General features: G+C 42.2%; 1 protein-coding gene across 1 annotated transcript; it reads left to right on the top strand.

Moving 5' to 3' along the window:
• Positions 1 to 3111: 3111 nt before the first annotated feature.
• On the top strand, positions 3112 to 18692 carry LOC110524264 (BTB/POZ domain-containing protein kctd15). Its single transcript, XM_021603755.3, has 5 exons — positions 3112 to 3939; positions 7309 to 7484; positions 8173 to 8317; positions 13373 to 13675; positions 15873 to 18692. Exons 1-5 carry the CDS (start codon positions 3913 to 3915, stop codon positions 16029 to 16031), a joined length of 810 nt encoding a protein of 269 aa, XP_021459430.3. The 5' UTR covers positions 3112 to 3912; the 3' UTR covers positions 16032 to 18692.
• The last annotated feature ends 39 nt before the right edge of the window (positions 18693 to 18731 follow it).

Here is an 18731-nt window from a genome sequence, read left to right as displayed (position 1 = left end):
CATTCAAACAGCACTTTTGTGCATTTGCCAGCAGCTCTTCACTGTGCTTCAAGCATTGCGCTGTTTATGACTTCAAGCCTATCAACTCCCGAGATTAGGCTGGCAATACTAAAGTACCTATTAGAACATCCAATAGTCAAAGGTATATGAAATACAAATGGTATAGAGAGAAATAGTCCTATAACAACTACAACCTAAAACTTCTTACCTAGGAATATTGAAGACTCATGTTAAAAGGAACCACCAGCTTTCATATGTTCTCATGTTCTGAGCAAGGAACTTAAACATTAGCTTTTTTACATGGCACATATTGCACTTTTACTTTCTTCTCCAACACGTTGTTTTTGCATTATTTAAACCAAATTGAACATTTAATTATTTATTTGAGACTAAATTGATTTTATTGATGTATTATATATTAAGTTAAAATAAGTGTTCATTCAGTATTGTTGTAATTGTCATTATTACAAATTTATATATAAAAATATGTAGGTATCAGCTTTTTTTGGTCCTCCAATAATCGGTATCAGTATCGGTGTTGAAAAATCATAATCGGTTGACCTCTACTCCCGACCCCTCCTGTCTCAGCCTCCAGTATTTATGCTGCAATAGTTTGTGTCGGGAGGCTAGTGTCAGTCTGTTATATGTGGAGTATTTATCATGTCTTATGTGCTGTGTGAATGTAAGTATTCTCCCTCTAATTCTCTCGCTCTCTTTTTCTCTCTCTCTCTCTCTCTCTCTCTCTCTCTCTCTCTCTCTCTCTCTCTTCTCTCGAAGGACCAGAGCCCTAGGACCATGCCCCAGGACTACCTGGCCTGATGACTCCTTGCTGTCCCCAGTCCACCTGGTCATGCTGCTGCTCCAGTTTCAACTGTTCTGCCTACGGCTATTGAATCCTGACCCGTTCACTGGGCATGCTACCTTGTCCCGGACCTGCTGTTTTGGACTCTCTCTCTACCGCACCTGCTGTTTCTAACTCTGAATGATCGGCTATGAAAACCCAACTGACATTTACTCCTGAGTTGCTGACCTGTTGCACCCTCTACAACCATTGTGATTATTATTATCTGACTCTGCTGGTCATCTATGAACGTTTGAACATCTTGGCCATGTTCTGTTATAATCTCCACCTGGCACAGCCAGAAGAGGACTGGCCACCGCTCAGAGCCTGGTTCCTCTCTAGGTTTCTTCCTAGGTTCTGGCCATTCTAGGGAGTTTTTCCTAGCCACTGTGCTTCTACATCTGCATTGCTTGCTGTTTGGGGTTTTAGGCTGGGTTTCTGTACAGCACTTTGTGACATTGGCTGATGTAGAAAGGGCTTTATAAATAAATTTGATTGATTTATGGGTGGTCCTGGGAGTGCATAGGACCGCCCACTTGAAAGCCATGCCTACCCACTGTGGGGCCAGGCCCAGCCAATCAAAATGAGTTTTCCCTACAAAAGGACTTTATTACAGACAGAAATGTTGTTCCAAGCACAAGGTGCATCTGTGTAATGACCATGCTGTTTAATTATCTTATTGATATGCCACACCTGTCAGGTGTACAGGTTATCTTGACAAAGGATAAAATGCTCACTAACAGGGATGTAAACAAATTTCTGCCAAAATATTGAGAGAAATAAGCTTCTTGTGTCAATGTAACATTTCCGGGATCTTTTATTTCAGCTCATGAAACATGGGACTTTACATGTTGCATTTATGACTTCAAAAACGAGACGGTTAATTTTCTTTATTTGAAGATGAGCTCTTTGGACATAAAGACAACTGAGCTGCTTCTTCTCTTTCCACATCAGACACTCAGCATAACATTCATAAATTAAGAAAATGAACTGCCATTGCCTGAGGTGACTTTGCCAGCTATTTAAATCTACAAATTCACAACATCTTCCCCATACTTAATCTAATTGAACTAACTGCAGGGTTGCTTTAATAAGAAAAAAATATAGTAATTTGTCCCAAATGGCACCCTATTCCTATAGTGCACCACTTTTGACTACGACCCTATAGGCACTGGTCAAAAGTAGTTCACTATCTAGGGAATAGGGTGCCATTTGGAACAGAGGCAGAATCAAGTCCTTGTGTTGGTTTTCACTACAGCAGAGGAAACCACATGCACAGCATCACCCTGGGGCAAAAACAAATGGAAGAGGAGGATTTAACACTGGAGTCTTAGTGTCAAACAGACATTGTGTGTATTGCTCTACAACCGATGAAGAGAATGACTTTCATGTAAAAATTAACAAGGAAATGATCAAAGCAACGTCTTTTATGTCCATCCCATCCTCCTCACCCATACTGTAGCTTCATACGAGAGGGAAAGCATTGGGTAATGCTTGAAATGGTCCATAGTTAGGCTAGCCTATGTATATCTCTAAGGTACATTTTTGTAACGGACAGTATTTTGTTGTGTGTTCTCAATATGGTATGTCTTGGATCCTTTGAGTATGAATAAAATTGGGGGGGGGGGGGCGACTAGTTGACAATCAATCTAAATATATGGGCAATTGACAGAGTTGGGTAGGCAACTTTCTAAATGAAATCCATTACAGTTACCTGTTCAAAATTGTAATCAGTCATTTAACTTTTGGATTACCCAAACTTAGTGAAGTCATCTTTTTACTATGTTACTGTTGGATTATTATTAGAAGACAAAAGGGATCCATTAAAACACATCTGGTGTGCCATCATTAGTGGTCTCTGACTTGTGGTCAGACTTGCTCAAGAGAAAAACTCAAGAGAAAAACTAAAACGTGCACCTTTTTTCAATTCTGAATTGAATGTCATTGAGAAAACAGAAAGGTGTCAATGTATTTTTTACCCAAAAATCTGAATTTAAAAGTAATCCAAGAAGTAATTTAGTTTTTCAAAAAGTATCTGTAATCTGATTACAACAGAGATGACCGTTTGTAATCAGATTACATGTAACGGATGTAATCAGTTACTCCCCAACCCTGGCAATTAATGTCTAGAGCACTGGTGCAAAAATGGACATAACAGTTTTTTAAATCTTTCTGAGCAATGGAACGCAAATTGGTGACCATACGGATAGAACATGCACTGCAGTGACCAATTTTGATGGATTGCAACAGGCATATATTTTGATACCAATAGACTACCAAACTGAGCTAGTGTTTGAGGAGTAAAACGTATCTGCCTGCAAGCGCTCGGGGCAAGCATCTCCATCTACTAGCGCGCAATAACTGAAATGGCACATTTTGCCTAAGGCGGTTTTTTGCAATGGCATAATGCATGACGATAGACGTAATTTGGCTTTAATGCCAGGGAGATGTTTAAATATAAAACTATTGGGGAGAAAGACGAGAACACTACCGAACTGAGAGGATCTGCGGGCGCCCTGAATATGCGACAGTTTTATTTAAGAGCCTATCATTTAATAGTTTTATGGACATTCACAGTATCCCTTTTATTATACATTTTATCAAAACGTTACATGTATGTTTTTTTAGGACGAACGTAGCCAATTTTCACACTCCTAAATCCGATGAGTGAGTTATGACAATTGGGAGCAAGATTAAACCGAACACTGCTACCCATGCAGCAGACCAGACTGCTCTCCGTTGGAATAAAACTGCGATGTTTTTTGGTCAAATCAAATTTACGTGTGAAATAAGAAACAGTGTATCTCATTTTCATCTTGAACTGAGATGTGGCGAGATAGAAAAGACTGCTCTATTATAACATAATCCTTGCCCTGCAGGGGTTTGAATAGCCCAGAGCAAGAATTCTTCTAGCCCGCTTCTTATTTAGGGACCGACTGGCTTTCTTCTCATAAAACTCGACGGTTTCATCATATCAGAAAAGGAAAGACCCGGATAAAGACAGATATACAGCAAACGACGACCAAACTGGCATAAGACAGCGATACAATTGGAAGGGAGAAGAGATTACTATGTCTTCTCTATCCGTGTCCTCCCAGGTAAGGACGCAATTTGTTTTATTTGTAGTTTTTGGGGGGTAGGCTAGTCTGCTTGACAAATTGAATCTTAAAGACCGGGACGCTCTAAAATCCTTGCGTTGGTGTAGATTTCCAGGGACTATCCCCAAAGTTTTCAAACATTTGGACTCCAAACGCCAAGAAAAACTAGCCGCCAGTATTTGGATACTATTGGATTGTGTCAAATGTATTTGTAATATTCTAGTGGAACGGAAGCTTTTTAGTGACCTGATAGAATCATCACCGAAACGCATCTGATCTAAAAAAAATGCTTGAAACGGTGGATTCAATGTATTGAGATACTGTAGTTTCTATTCTAGATGCGGTAAAGAGGTCGATGGGAACTCAAGACGTTCCATTGACCAGATTGGTGCACATTCAACAGATCGGATCTAGCAAAGTGGATAATTGTCATCCGTCATGATTTATGTATTGTAACAGACCCACAATGGGGTTACTTAAATCCAATTTGGATAGATGTGGCTGTTTTCGCTGCATAACATTTAGAAGTAACTTAGCATTTAGCTTCTAACCCAGAAAAGGTACTAACTCCCGTTCGTATAATCTGGTTAGCATAGCTAGCATTCGTGGATGTAGTCCTCGTTTTTAAAGGTGCTACACATATAATTAAAATGTGCATTGTAATTTCAGAAAATGTCCATAATATATCTGCCTCTAATAGTGGAATAATACTGTTTTATAGTATTACTTACCCGCCAGTGTTGTGATTGGCTGTGATATTCGCCTATTGATTTCTCCAGTTGGAGCGGCACCTAGTTGTCAAACTGGGAAAACTGTTCTGATTTATTTCCTGGTTGCTAAAATTCTACACTGACATTTTCTGAAATTACAATGCAATTTTTAAAAATATAAATCCTACGTGTAGCACCTTTAACTGTAATGCAGTTGTGTTGGGGTTGACATCCATATTACAAACATTATACTCTGATTTTCACTTCAACATATTATGAAATACACATATGAACATTTGGCAATTGCTAGGGGGCAATGAGGAGATTCGCCCCCCTCATGGCAATTCCATTGTTTGGTTATTGACCTCTCTACTGCACCTTGTTTGAATGAATGTCTGAAATAATATGCTAAAGAATGTTCCATTTCCAAATATGGGGGGAAAGTATGCAAGTGTTAAGTAGAATCTCTGCAATATTTTTTTTCTCCCACTTGGTTTTATGGCCAGAAATGTGTTTAAAAAATACATTAATAATTGGATTTAATAAAATACTGGTTTCTGACTATGCAGAGGAGACAACGCCCAGGAAATATAGTGAGAACTCTGTGTGCTCTGCTCAGCAGCCCCGGGCATCTTGCCCCTGGCAAAACATTGAATGAAGTTCACCTCCTGTTCACCTTTTTATGGTTCAAAGAACCTCTTTACAATGGAGAGACTTGGTGGGGGATGGATGGTTTAATTAATCCAGAAGCTGCACTTGCCCAGTGCCCTGTGGTCATGAACACCCTCTGTTCACCCACTGTGGGCAACTTCAACAACTGTCTGCAGCTTATGAATATTGTATTCATGTTAATTGGGGAACGCTGAGGTTTATGTATCTCTCAAATAATTTGATTGGCTGCGAGCCAGAGTCTAAACCACTGTACAGTCATACACCTCATTTGCTATTGCTTCACGTCATTACACAATCAGTAGCCTAACTTGAATAAAAAGTAGACTTCTCTACTTCACTACTTTTCACTTTACTCAGCTCAGGGCAGATGCAGTACACACTTCTATAACAAATACTATCTACACTGCTCAAAAAATAAAGGGAACACTAAAATAACACATCCTAGATCTGAATGAATGAAATATTCTTATTAAATACTTTTTTCTTTACATAGTTGAATGTGCTGACAACAAAACCACACAAAAATTATCAATGGAAATCAAATTTATCAACCCACGGAGGTCTGGATTTGGAGTCACACTCAAAATTAAAGTGGAAAACCACACTACAGGCTGATCCAACTTTGATGTAATGTCCTTAAAACAAGTCAAAATGAGTCTCAGTAGTGTGTGTGGCCTCCACGTGCCTGTATGACCTCCCTAAAACGCCTGGGCATGCTCCTGATGAGGTGGCGGATGGTCTCGAGGGATCTCCTCCCAGACCTGGACTAAAGCATCCGCCAACTCCTGGACAGTCTGTGGTGCAACGTGGCGTTGGTGGATGGAGCGAGACATGATGTCCCAGATGTGCTCAATTGGATTCAGGTCTGGGGAACGGGCGGGCCAGTCCATAGCATCAATGCCTTCCTCTTGCAGGAACTGCTGACACACTCCAGCCACATGAGGTCTAGCATTGTCTTGCATTAGGAGGAACCCAGGGCCAACCGCACCAGGATATGGTCTCACAAGGGGTCTGAGGATCTCATCTCGATACCTAATGGCAGTCAGGCTACCTCTGGCGAGCACATGGAGGGCTGTGCAGCCCCCTAAAGAAATGCCACCCCACACCATGACTGACCCACCGCCAAACCGGTCATGCTGGAGGATGTTGCAGGCAGTAGAACGTTCTCCACAGCGTCTCCAGACTGTCACGTCTGTCACATGTGCTCATTGGGATCCTGCTTTCATCTGTGAAGAGCCCAGGGCGCCAGTGGCGAATTTGCCAATCTTGGTGTTCTCTGGTAAATGAAAAACGTCCTCCACGGTGTTGGGCTGTAAGCACAACCCCCACCTGTGGACGTCGGGCCCTCATACCACCCTCATGGAGTCTGTTTCTGACCGTTTCAGCAGACACATGCACATTTGTGGCCTGCTGGAGGTCATTTTTTGCAGGGCTCTGGCAGTGCTCCTCCTTGGACAAAGGCGGAGGTAGCGGTCCTGCTGCTGGGTTGTTGCCCTCCTACGGCCTCCTCCATGTGTCCTGATGTACTGGCCTGTCTCCTGGTAGCGCCTCCATGCTCTGGACACTACGCTGACAGACAGAGCAAACCTTCTTGCCACAGCTCGCATTGGTGTGCAATCCTGGATGCACTACCTGAGCCACTTGTGTGGGTTGTAGACTCCGTCTCATGCTACCACTAGAGTGAAAGCACCGTCAGCATTCAAAAGTGACCAAAACCTCAGCCAGGAAGCATAGGAACTGAGAAGTGGTCTGTGGGTCCCCACCTGCAAAACCACTCCTTTATTGGGGGTGTCTTGCTAATTGCCTATCATTTCCACCTGTTGTCTATTCCATTTGCACAACAGGATGTGAAATGTATTGTCAATCAGTGTTGCTTCCTAAGCGGACAGTTTGATTTCACAGAAGTGTGATTGACTTGGAGTTACATTGTGTTGTTTAAGTGTTCCCTTTATTTTTTTGAGCAGTGTATTTCCATGTGTTCCTGTAGGAGGGAAGAAGCATGTCCAGGATGTCTATGAGTCGTTCTCCAGTTTCTCCAATGAATGCCCAGGGCATCCCATCACCGGCCCAGCTGACTAAAGCCAACGCCCCGGTCCACATCGACGTGGGAGGACACATGTACACCAGCAGCCTGGGTACTCTCACCAAATACCCAGAGTCTAGGTAAGAGTATAAGGCCATGAAGCATAGCACCACCACCATGGCAATGTGAATAATTTCCTTGTGGAAAATAATGTATTATTGATTCAATACTAACTTTTTCCCCCCTATGGAATAAAATGTCAGGTTCATGAATAGGTCTATTGACTGTGCATTATGACTGATACGTTATTCAATTACTTCTAGAAATCCACATAGCATCGTGTTGAAACGCAAGCAGCTTGGTATCCATGATAATTGGTCTGAGAGTAAGCAAATACAGAGAGAGGGCAGAGAGAGAAAGGAAAAGAGTAGATTTTAATTGCTTTTTGGAAGACAAAGAGAGAGTGGAGAAGGCTGAGCTGTGAGGTGAGACTCCTGCTGGAAGAGGAGAGGACCACCTCAGGCATAGGGGAGAAGAAAGATGAGTACTGTGCAGTTGGCATCGATTTAGAGGGGGAGAGAGAGAGAGAGTGTTGTATTCAACCCAGTATGTGATTCCGAAGTCATAGTAGACCCAATTCATTTTCTGTACTAAAATAAACTTTGTAGCCCACTTCCTGCCTAAAATGTAGGCCTACATGACTTACATCACTCTCAAGGAATGATCAACTACACTAGAAACAAGTTTTACGCTTCACTAAACATACTTCAAGTACTACTTGATTCATAGTATTAATCTAGAGCTCTTAACCATTGTCTTTCTCTCCAGAATCAGTCGTCTGTTTAATGGAACAGAGCCCATTGTACTGGACAGCTTGAAGCAGCACTACTTCATCGACAGGGATGGAGATATATTCAGATACATCCTCAGCTTCCTCAGGACCTGCAAACTACTGCTCCCAGAGGACTTCAAGGTACAGTTCACAATGCAGGGGGACAACACTTGTCCAAAATAGCTCACATCTCACCAAAAGAGTAAAATGGGCCTAATACATTACTTTATTATCACCCGAGCATAGTTAAACCAAACCAACTTTGTTACTTATGCATAAACTTGCCTGAGGCGTGAATACTTTTTTTTATTTCTGAGCTAATGCCTAGGCTAACACAGTCTATTAACCAGGTATTACTTAATTTCCCAACTTTTTTGTACACATACAAACACATACAAACGTATACCCATTTCAGACCGCAAATGTGGTATGTTACCTGTAAAAATATAAGGCAATATTTATATGACCCCCCTTCAAACAGCTCGCTATTTACCACTTATTGGCAGCTATACCCCTTTTAATAATACAGTGTACATTCGGAAAGTATTCAGACCCCTTGACTTTTTCCACAATTTGATAAGTTACAGCCTTATCCTAAAATTGATTGAATTTTTTTTATTTTTAATCTACACACAATACCCCATAATGACAAAGAAAAAAAATAGTTTTCACATTTTTGCAAATGTATATATAAAAAAAAACGGACAGTTAAATAAGTATTCGGACCCTTTACTCAGTACTTTGGTGAAGCATCTTTGGCAGCGATTACAGCATTGAGTCTTCTTGGGTACGACCCTACAAGCTTGGCACACCTATGTACGAGGAATTTCTTCTCTGCAGATCCTCTCAAGCTCTGTCAGGTTGGATGGGGAGCTTCGCTGCACAGCTATTTTCAAGTCTCTCCAGAGATGTTAGATCGACTTCAAGTCCAGGCTCTGGCTGGGCCACTGAAGGACATTCAGAGACTTGTCCCGAAGCCTCTCGTGTTGTCTTGGCTGTGTACTTAGGGTCGTTGTCCTGTTGGAGGGTGAACCTTCACCCCAGTCTGAGGTCCTGAGCGCTCTGGAGCAGGTTTTCATCAAGGATCCCTCTACTTTGCTCCATTCATCTTTCCCTCGATTCTGAATAGTCTCCCAGTACCTGCCCCTGAAAAACATTCCCACAGTTTGATGCTGTCACCACCATGCTTCACCGTAGGGATGGTGCCAGGTTTCCTCCAGACATGACGCTTGGCAGTTCAGTCTTAGTTTCATCAGACCAGATAATCTTGTTTCTCATGGTCTGAGAGCCCTTTAGGTGCCTTTTGGTAAACTCCAGGTGGGATGTCATGTGCCTTTCACTGAGGAGTGGCTTCCATCTGGCCACTCAACCATAAAGGCCTGATTGGTGGAGTGCTGCAGAGATGGTTGTGCTTCCGGAAGGTCAATTCCTTTGACCTCATGGCTCTGGTTTTTGCTCTGACATGCACTGTCAACTGTAGGACCTTATTTATATAGGTATGTGCCTTTCCAAATTATATCCAATCAATTGACCTCAATTTTGAGTCTCATAGCAAAAGTGTCTGAATACTTATGTAAATATTTTTCATAAATTAGCAAACATTTGTAAAAAAAAAAAAAAAAAAAAAAAAATGTTTTACTTTGTTTTTTCTCTCTATCCATTCTAGATATACAAAAAAAGCTGGTATGAAAATGCAGGCTTGGTAAAAATGTGTGTGATTTTGTTCTGTGTATGAAATAATAGTGTCTCTCACAGTGATTTCAGGATGGTTATGCAAACATGACCGTAAAGTCATACAAATTATCCCGCAGTACCCAGAAACACATCGTTAGCTTAATTCTCAGAGTGTGCCACTATAGGCACTCTGTGTGTGTAAACTGCAGGTATTCAAACACTTTAATCAGTTATCCATTATGCCTTGGGCTTCTACAGGGGACAGTTCTGCATGGCTGGAAGTAGGGGCATTGTGTGTTCTGCTAAATTGATGTGTGAGGAGGGTGTGTGTGTGCATGTGTGACTGTGTGTGTCCTTCTCTGTAGTTAGTGTGGCTGTGTTATTCTGTCCTTTGCACAGGATGACTAAAGTGCCCTGCAGATAGAGCCCTCTTTTTTTTTTTTATAAAACACATCTATCCCTCGCTTCAAGCCTATGAAGGGAGGGGGAGCTAAGGAGGCAGGCTTTGATACAGAGAGGAGCCTGCGGGGTTAGCAGCTCTGTGTACGCCTGTTGTCAGAAGCAGTATGGCGCAAAGGCAGATAGAGGCAGCTCCCTCTGTTTCACATGCAGTAATTCTCAGCAGAAGTTTCTGTGTTTGTGTGCATGTCTATGTGCCGCAGTGCTGTCATAATATAGGGCATGCAAGGGGACGATACAGGGGAGAGTGAGATGGAAAGACATGTCTTCCCTTTCAAAAGGAGATTGCAGTTAGAGTGCAGTATGTTGCACATACTGCTGCACCCCAAATAATATACAGTGCCTTGCGAAAGTATTCGGCCCCCTTGAACTTTGCGACCTTTTGCCACATTTCAGGCTTCAAACATAAAGATATAAAACTGTATTTTTTTGTGAAGAATCAACAACAAGTGGGACACAATCATGAAGTGGAACGACATTTATTGGATATTTCAAACTTTTTTAACAAATCAAAAACTGAAAAATTCGGTGTACAAAATTATTCAGCCCCTTTACTTTCAGTGCAGCAAACTCTCTCCAGAAGTTCAGTGAGGATCTCTGAATGATCCAATGTTGACCTAAATGACTAATGATGATAAATACAATCCACCTGTGTGTAATCAAGTCTCCGTATATATGCACCTGCACTGTGATAGTCTCAGAGGTCCGTTAAAAGCGCAGAGAGCATCATGAAGAACAAGGAACACACCAGGCAGGTCCGAGATACTGTTGTGAAGAAGTTTAAAGCCGGATTTGGATACAAAAAGATTTCCCAAGCTTTAAACATCCCAAGGAGCACTGTGCAAGCGATAATATTGAAATGAAGGAGTATCAGACCACTGCAAATCTACCAAGACCTGGCCGTCCCTCTAAACTTCCAGAAAATTATCTCATGGCTTCAGAAGCTTTTGATAGGCTAATTGACATCATTTGTAGACCTCCACAAGTCTGGTTCATTCTTGGGAGCAATTCCCAAATGCCTGAAGGTACCACGTTCATCTGTACAAACAATAGTATGCAAGGATAAACACCATGGGACCACGCAGCCGTCATACCGCTCAGGAAGGAGATGCGTTCTGTATCCTAGAGATGAACGTACTTTGGTGCGAAAAGTTCAAATCAATCCCAGAACAACTGCAAAGGACCTTGTGAAGATGGAGGAAACGGGTACAAAAGGCCGCTCAGCAAGGAAGAAGCCACTACTCCAAAATCGCCATAAAAAAGCCAGACTACGGTTTGCAACTGCACATGGGGACAAAGATCATACTTTTTGGAGAAATGTCCTCTGGTCTGATGAAACAAAAATAGAACTGTTTGGCCATAATGACCATTGTTATGTTTGGAGGAAAAAGGGGGAGGCTTGCAAGCTGAAGAATACCATCCCAACCGTGAAGCATGGCGGTGAGAGCATCATGTTGTGGGGGTGCTTTGCTGCAGGAGGGACTGGTGCACTTCACAAAATAGATGAGGGAGAAAAATGATGTGGATATATTGAAGCAACATCTCAAGACATGGTCGCAAATGGGTCTTCCAGATGGACAATCACCCCAAGCATACTTCCAAAGTTGTGGCAAAATGGCTTAAGAACAACCAAGTCAAGGTATTGGAGTGGCCATTACAAAGCCCCGACCTCAATCAAATAGAAGATTTGTGGGCAGAACTGAAAAAGCGTGTGCGAGCAAGGAGGCCTACAAACCTGACTCAGTTGCACCAGCTCTGTCAGGAGGAAGGGGCCAAAATTCACCTAACTTATTGTGGGAAGCTTGTGGAAGGCTACCTGAAACGTTTGACCCAAGTTAAACAATTTAAAGGCAATGCTTTCAAATACTAATTGAGTGTATTCTGACCCATTGGGAATGTGATGAAAGAAATAAAAGCTTAAATAAATCTCTCTCTACAATTATTCTGACATTTAACATTCTTAAAATAAAGTGGTGATCCTAACTGACCTAAGACAGACATTTTACTAGGATTAAATGTCAGGAATTGTGAAAAGCTGAGTTTAAATGTACTTGGCTGAGATATATGTAAACTTCAACTGGTATGTGTGTGTGTGTTCAAAGGACAATTGGGCTAGGGGGTACAATATCACATTACACAAGGACCTTAAGGGACATATACACACTTTAGAATTCTAACAGCTTTTTTTGTTGGTAGAGTATTTAATTGTATTCAAAAAAATTGTAAGGTAAGAAAATGTTGTGTTTTGTTTGTAAATGTATTTGTTTAACTCGTAGGTAAGGAATCCAAGCAGTACATCTCTCCATAATGGTCTACAATCTGAAATGTGTTCAATTATAAGTCTGCTGATGTCTTGCCAGAGATTCCTTACATTAATACAATGCCAAAAAAGATGCAACACCATTTCTGGGTGGTCATTACAAAATGTACAATTTGAATGCATGTTTGAATTTTTATTTATTTTATTTTTTTAACTTTATATTGTTGTTGGCAGGATAATATTTATTAATAATAATTTTGTTAAGTATGTATGTGGCAACATCCAACCTTTCCACCAACATATATTGTCAATGAAACCAAAAAGGCATGACATAAGCTGTTGAACAACATGCTGTTGAAACAAGGATTTATTTCTAGAGCTCCAACTTCCCGATCTGAAGATCACTAATGTCATGAGTTCCCAGTTGTCTTGAAAGCAGCACAAGATGCTGTAGCAGCAATGCTTGCGCTGTCTGACAGATTTTCCGCTCACAGGCTCTAACTGTACACTGAACGCGTGTGATAAGATACTGTACATAACGAATATATTGTACGCACACGCAATTCCACAAAATTATGCTAATTAACCTATGGACCGATAAACATGACCAGTCAACTGTATTTCCATGAATAGATATTTCTTATTCTCCTGGACAATTGGTGGCACCAATTTTATTTATCAGACAAAAGCCAGCTATTACCAGCTAATGGAAACCCTGGTGTGTTCATGTGTTTTGTGTATGTTTTCGTGCGTTTGTCTTCTTGTGGGTATGTATCCTTGCTTATGTGTTTCTACTATGACAGGACTTCCCCCAGCTATACGAGGAGGCTCGCTACTACCAACTGACACCCATGGTCCGCGAGCTGGAGCGCTGGCAGACGGAGCAGGAGGGCCAGAAGAGACCGCCCTGCGAGTGCCTGGTGGTCCGAGTGACCCCTGACCTGGGGGAGAGGATTGCCCTCAGCGGAGGGAAGGTGCTCATCGAAGAGATCTTCCCCGAGACTGGAGACGTCATGTGTAACTCTGTGAATGCCGGCTGGAACCACGACCCCACGCATGTAATCCGATTCCCTCTCAACGGCTACTGCAGGCTCAACTCAGTTCAGGTACGGACGGTGATATAGTTGTAGTTCTATAGGTCAATTCTGTTCTGATGTGGATTAAGGTAAATGCCGCTGAGTATACCAAACATTAGGATCAACTTCCTAATATTGAGTTGCACCCTCCCCTTTTGACTTAAGAACAGCCTCAATTCTCCGGGGCATGGACTCGACAAGGTGTCGAAAGCGTTCCACAGGGTCCAAGAATGGTCCACTGGCCCACGCTTCCCACAGTTGTGTCAAGTTGGCTGGATGTCCTTTGGGTGGTGGACCATTCTTGATACACACGGGAAAGTGTTGAGCGTGAAAAACCCAGCAATGTTAAAGTTCTGGACACAAAACCGGTGTGCCTGGCACCTACTACAGTACCCCGTTTCACTTATTGCCTTCGGAAAGTATTCAGCCCCTTTGACCTTTTTCCACATCTTGTTACGTTACAGCCTTATTCTAAAATTGACTAAGGTCTCCAAGAACAGTGGCCATTCATTCTTAAATGGAAGAGAAAAACAACAGCTATTTAATAGATTTTAGAATAAGGCTGTAACCATAACAAAATGTGGAACAAGTCCAGTGGTTTGAATACTTCCCGAAGGCACTGTACATCTTTTTGTCTTGCCTATTCACCCTCGGAATGGCACACGTACACAATCCATGTCTGAATTGTCTCGAGGCTTACAAGTCCTTTTTAACTGGTCTCCTCCAATTGATCTACACTGATTTTTGAAGTGGATTTTACAAGGGACATCAATAAAGGATCATAGCTTTCCCCTGCATTCACCTGGTCAGTCTTAATGTTTTGTGTACACCGCGGATCGGGTCAGCAATGCCGAAGACTAAAAGTCAACTCTGTAACATGGCCGACTGACTTACTTCAGTTACTTTGCAAACCCAGTTTAAAATGTTTAAGTTCTTAATAGGCTCAACTCAGTTCAGGTGCAGTGATGTAGTTATAGGTCAACTCTGTTCTTTTATGGCTCCTGGTCAACTCTATTATACATACTTTTGGTCACCTGCTCGTCGAACATCTCATTCCAAAATCATGGGCATTAATATGGACTTCGTCCCCCTTTTGCTGCTATAATAGCCTCCGCTCTCCTGGGAAAGCGTTCCACTAGATGTTGGAACATTGCTGCGGGGACTTGCCATTCAGCCACAAGAGCATTACTGTGGTCTGGCACGGATGTTGGGCGATAAGGCCTGGCTCGCAGTCGGCATTCCAATTCATCCAAAAAGTTTTCAATGGGGTTGAGGTCAGGTCTCTGTGCAGACCAGTCAAGTTCTTCCACACGATCTCGACAAACCATTTCTGTATGGACCTCGCTATGTGCATGGGGGCATTGTCATTCTGAAGCAGGAAAGGGCCTTCCCCAAACTGTCTAGAATGTCATTGTATGCTTAATGCTGTAGCGTTAAGTTTTCCCTTCACTGGAACTAAGGCGCCTAGCCTGACCATTATTCCTCCTCTACCACATTTTTCAGTTGGCGCTATGCATTGGGTCAGGTAGCGTTCTCCTGGCATCCGTCAAACCCGGATTCGTCCGTCGGACCGCCAGATGGTGACCTGTGATTCATCACATTTCCACTGCTCCAGAGTCCAATGGTGGCTAGTTTTACACCACTCAGCCGACGCTTGGCATTGCGCATGGTGATCTTAGGCTTGTGTGTGGCTGCTCGACCATAGAAACACATTTAACGAAGCTCCCAATGAACATTTCTTGGGCTGACGTTGCTTCCAGAGGCAGTTTGGAACTCGTAGTGAGTGTTGCGACCGAGGACAGTCCGCACTCGGCGGTCCCGTTCTGAGCTTGTGTGGCCTACCATTTCGCGGGTGAACCATTCCTAGACGTTTCCACTTGACAATTACAGCACTTACAGTTGACTGGGGAAGCTCTAGCAGGGCAGAAATTTGACAATTACTTGTTGGAAAGGTGTAATCCTATGACGGTGCCATGTTGAAAGTCACTGAACTCTTCAGTAAGGCCGTTCTACTGCCAACGTTTGTCTATGGAGATTGCAGTGCTCTGTGCTCGATTTTTATCCGTCAGCAACGGGTGTGGCTGAAATAGCAGCATCCACTCATTTGAAGGGGTGTCCACATACTTTTGTGTATATACTGTATAGCGTACAAGGAAAAGGGTACTCGGCACTATAACTTTTGTCAAATGTCTAAAAACCCTGTCGGACTCTCCTGTGCTCCCTGCAGGTTCTGGAGAGGTTGTTCCAGAAGGGCTTCAGCGTGACGGCGTCATGTGGCGGCGGAGTTGACTCCTCCCAGTTCAGCGAGTACGTCCTGTGTCGCGAGCTCCGCAGGGGTCAGCCCACCGGCACCACCATCCACATCAAACAAGAGCCTCTGGACTAGGTTGGGAGGAACAGAGGGACCCGTGAGAGATCAACACGTCCAGTGCTGATTTTCGAGTCCTATTTACACAACTTTAACAGTGGAAAAACACACAAGGACTCTTCATGCTTTGGAATATCATTTGCCAGCAGCAATGTAGACTGGACTAGCAAGATGTGAGAGGGTTGTGATTCTATGGAGACTCAAAGACACTAAAGGAATCCTCTGAGATGAGTCTGTCTGAGGTGAGATCATTAGCTCTGTTTGTATGGAACTCTTACTGCTGCCATTTCCAACAGAGATACAGTATCTATCAGGATCCAAGTGAAACGGTCTGTCACTTCTGGGCTGTTGACAACTAGAAGGAAATAGCTCTAGTAATATGGTGCTCAATTCCAGCTTAGGTTTAACTGGGGACTCCTGTTCAAGCCTCAGGATGGGTCTACTGGTATGACCGATGACCTCCGCTTGAGAGACATTATGGCTGCGTTTACACAGGCAGCCCAATTCTGATCTTTTGTCCAATGATTGGTAAACTGTATAAATGCAACCAAAAATGGCCATGCCCTACCGCAGGAAGGACAGAACATGTCTGTGTTTGCTTCATTTCTTGACGACTTCCTACCCAAGATCTGACTGTAACGTGTAACGTTAATTTGTTCAATTAAATGTCAAATGGACAATATGGGGTTTCCAATTTGTATATATACAGGACCAGTCAAAAGTTTGGACACCTACTCATTCAAGGGTTTTTCTTTATTTATACTTTTTGTTTTTACATTGTAGAATAAGAGTGAAGACATCAACATTCTGAAATAACAAGTATGGAATCATGTAGTAACCAACAAAAAAAAAAGTGTTAAATCAAAATATTTTATTTGAGATTCTTCAAAGTAGGCAGCCTTTGCCTTGATGACAGCTTTGCACACTCTTTGCATTCTCCCAACCAGCTTCATGCGGTAGTCACCTGGAATGAGTGTCAATTAACAGGTGTGCCTTTCTTTCCGTCTTAACAGATTGGCTCAAGCGCATTGTGTTATGACAAGGGGGGGGGGGGTGGTGTATCTGGTAAAAGACCAAGTCCATATTATGGCAAGAACAGCTCAAATAAGCAAAGAGAAAAACTTCATTACTTTGACTGACCTTCATGTCTTAATCTGGAAAGTTTTTTGAAGTGCAGTCGCAAAAACCATCAAGAGCTTTGAAGAAACTGTCTCTCATGAGGACCACCACAGGAAAGGGAAGACCCAGAGTTACCTCTCTGCAGATGATAAGTTCATTAGTTACCAACCTCAGAAATTGCAGCCAAAATAAATGCTTCAGAGTTCAAGTAACAGACACATCAACATCAGCTGTTCAGAAGAGACTGCATGAATCAGGCCTTCATGGTTGAATTGCTGCAAAGAAACCACTAAAGTACACCAATAAGAAGAGAATTGTTTGGGCCAAGAAACACGCGCAGTGGACATTAGACTGGTAGAAATCTGTATTTTGGTCAGATGGGTGCAAATGTGAGATTTCTGGTTCCAACCGTAGGTGAACGGATTATCTCTGCATGTGTAGTTCCCAAGTGAAGCATTGAGGTGGTGCAGGGGTGCTTTGCTAGTGACACTGTCTGTGATTTATTTTTAATTCAAGTCACACTTAACCAGCATGGTTACCACAGCATTCTGCAGCTATATGCCCTCCCATCTGGTTTGCACTTAGTCCCACTATCATTTGTTTTTCAACAGGACAATGACCCAACACACCTTCAGGCTGTGTAAGGGCTATTTGACCAAGGAGAGTGATGGAGTGCTGCATCAGATGACCTGGCCTCCACAATCACCCGACCTCAACCCAAATGTTTGGGATGATTTAGAGCGCAGAGTTAAGGAAAAGCAGCCAACAAGTGGTCAGCATATGTGGGAACTCCTTGAAGCTGGTGGAGAGAATGCCAAGAGTTTGCAAAACTGGCAAAGGGTGACTACTTTTGAAGAATCTCAAATATAAAATATTTGTGTAACACTTTTTTGGTTACTACATGATTCCATTGTTTTGATGTCTTCACTATTCTACAATGTAGAAAAGTCAAAATAAAAACCTTTTGAATGAGTAGGTGTCAACTTTTGACTGGTACTAATGTAAAACTTTCCTGACAAATGTTCATGATCGAAAAACTGGGATTTTGTATGTGTTAATATGGTGCACATTTCACAGATTTAACTGGAATTTCAGTTAATATTTAAGGTATGTTTGCTTAGTCATTTTTGTTTGTGCAGCTGTATTGATAACTGTTTTTGGCAGTTTTTTTTTTATTTACTAATCTCTCGTGGACAGCCAAGTAGCTGGGAGATTTTGGTTCTGGGCTGCAGAGATTTATAAGCCAAACTCAACCTGGCACAAAGTGCCTTCAGAAAGTATTCAGACCCCTGGACTTTTCCCAAATGTTATGTTACAGCCTTATTCTAAAATGGATAAAATCCCCCCCCAACACACAATACCCCACAATGAAATAATAAAAACAGGTTGTCTCATAGCAAAGGGGCTGAATACTAATGTAAATAAGGTATGTTTTTATTTAATACATTTGCAGTAATTTTTTTAACCTGTTTTCGCTTTGTCATTATGGGGTATTTTGTTAAGATTGAGAAGGAAAATAAACTATTTTTAGAGTAAGACTAACGTAACAATGTGGAAAAAGTCATGGGGTCTGAATACTTTCCGAATGTACTGTACCAT

Source organism: Oncorhynchus mykiss, chromosome 1, assembly GCF_057628025.1.
Source record: "Oncorhynchus mykiss isolate SJ-2025 chromosome 1, ASM5762802v1, whole genome shotgun sequence".
Classification (NCBI taxonomy): Eukaryota; Metazoa; Chordata; class Actinopteri; order Salmoniformes; family Salmonidae; genus Oncorhynchus; species Oncorhynchus mykiss.
The sequence above is the reverse complement of the archived record's forward strand: the minus strand, read 5'-3'. Positions and strand labels throughout refer to the sequence as shown.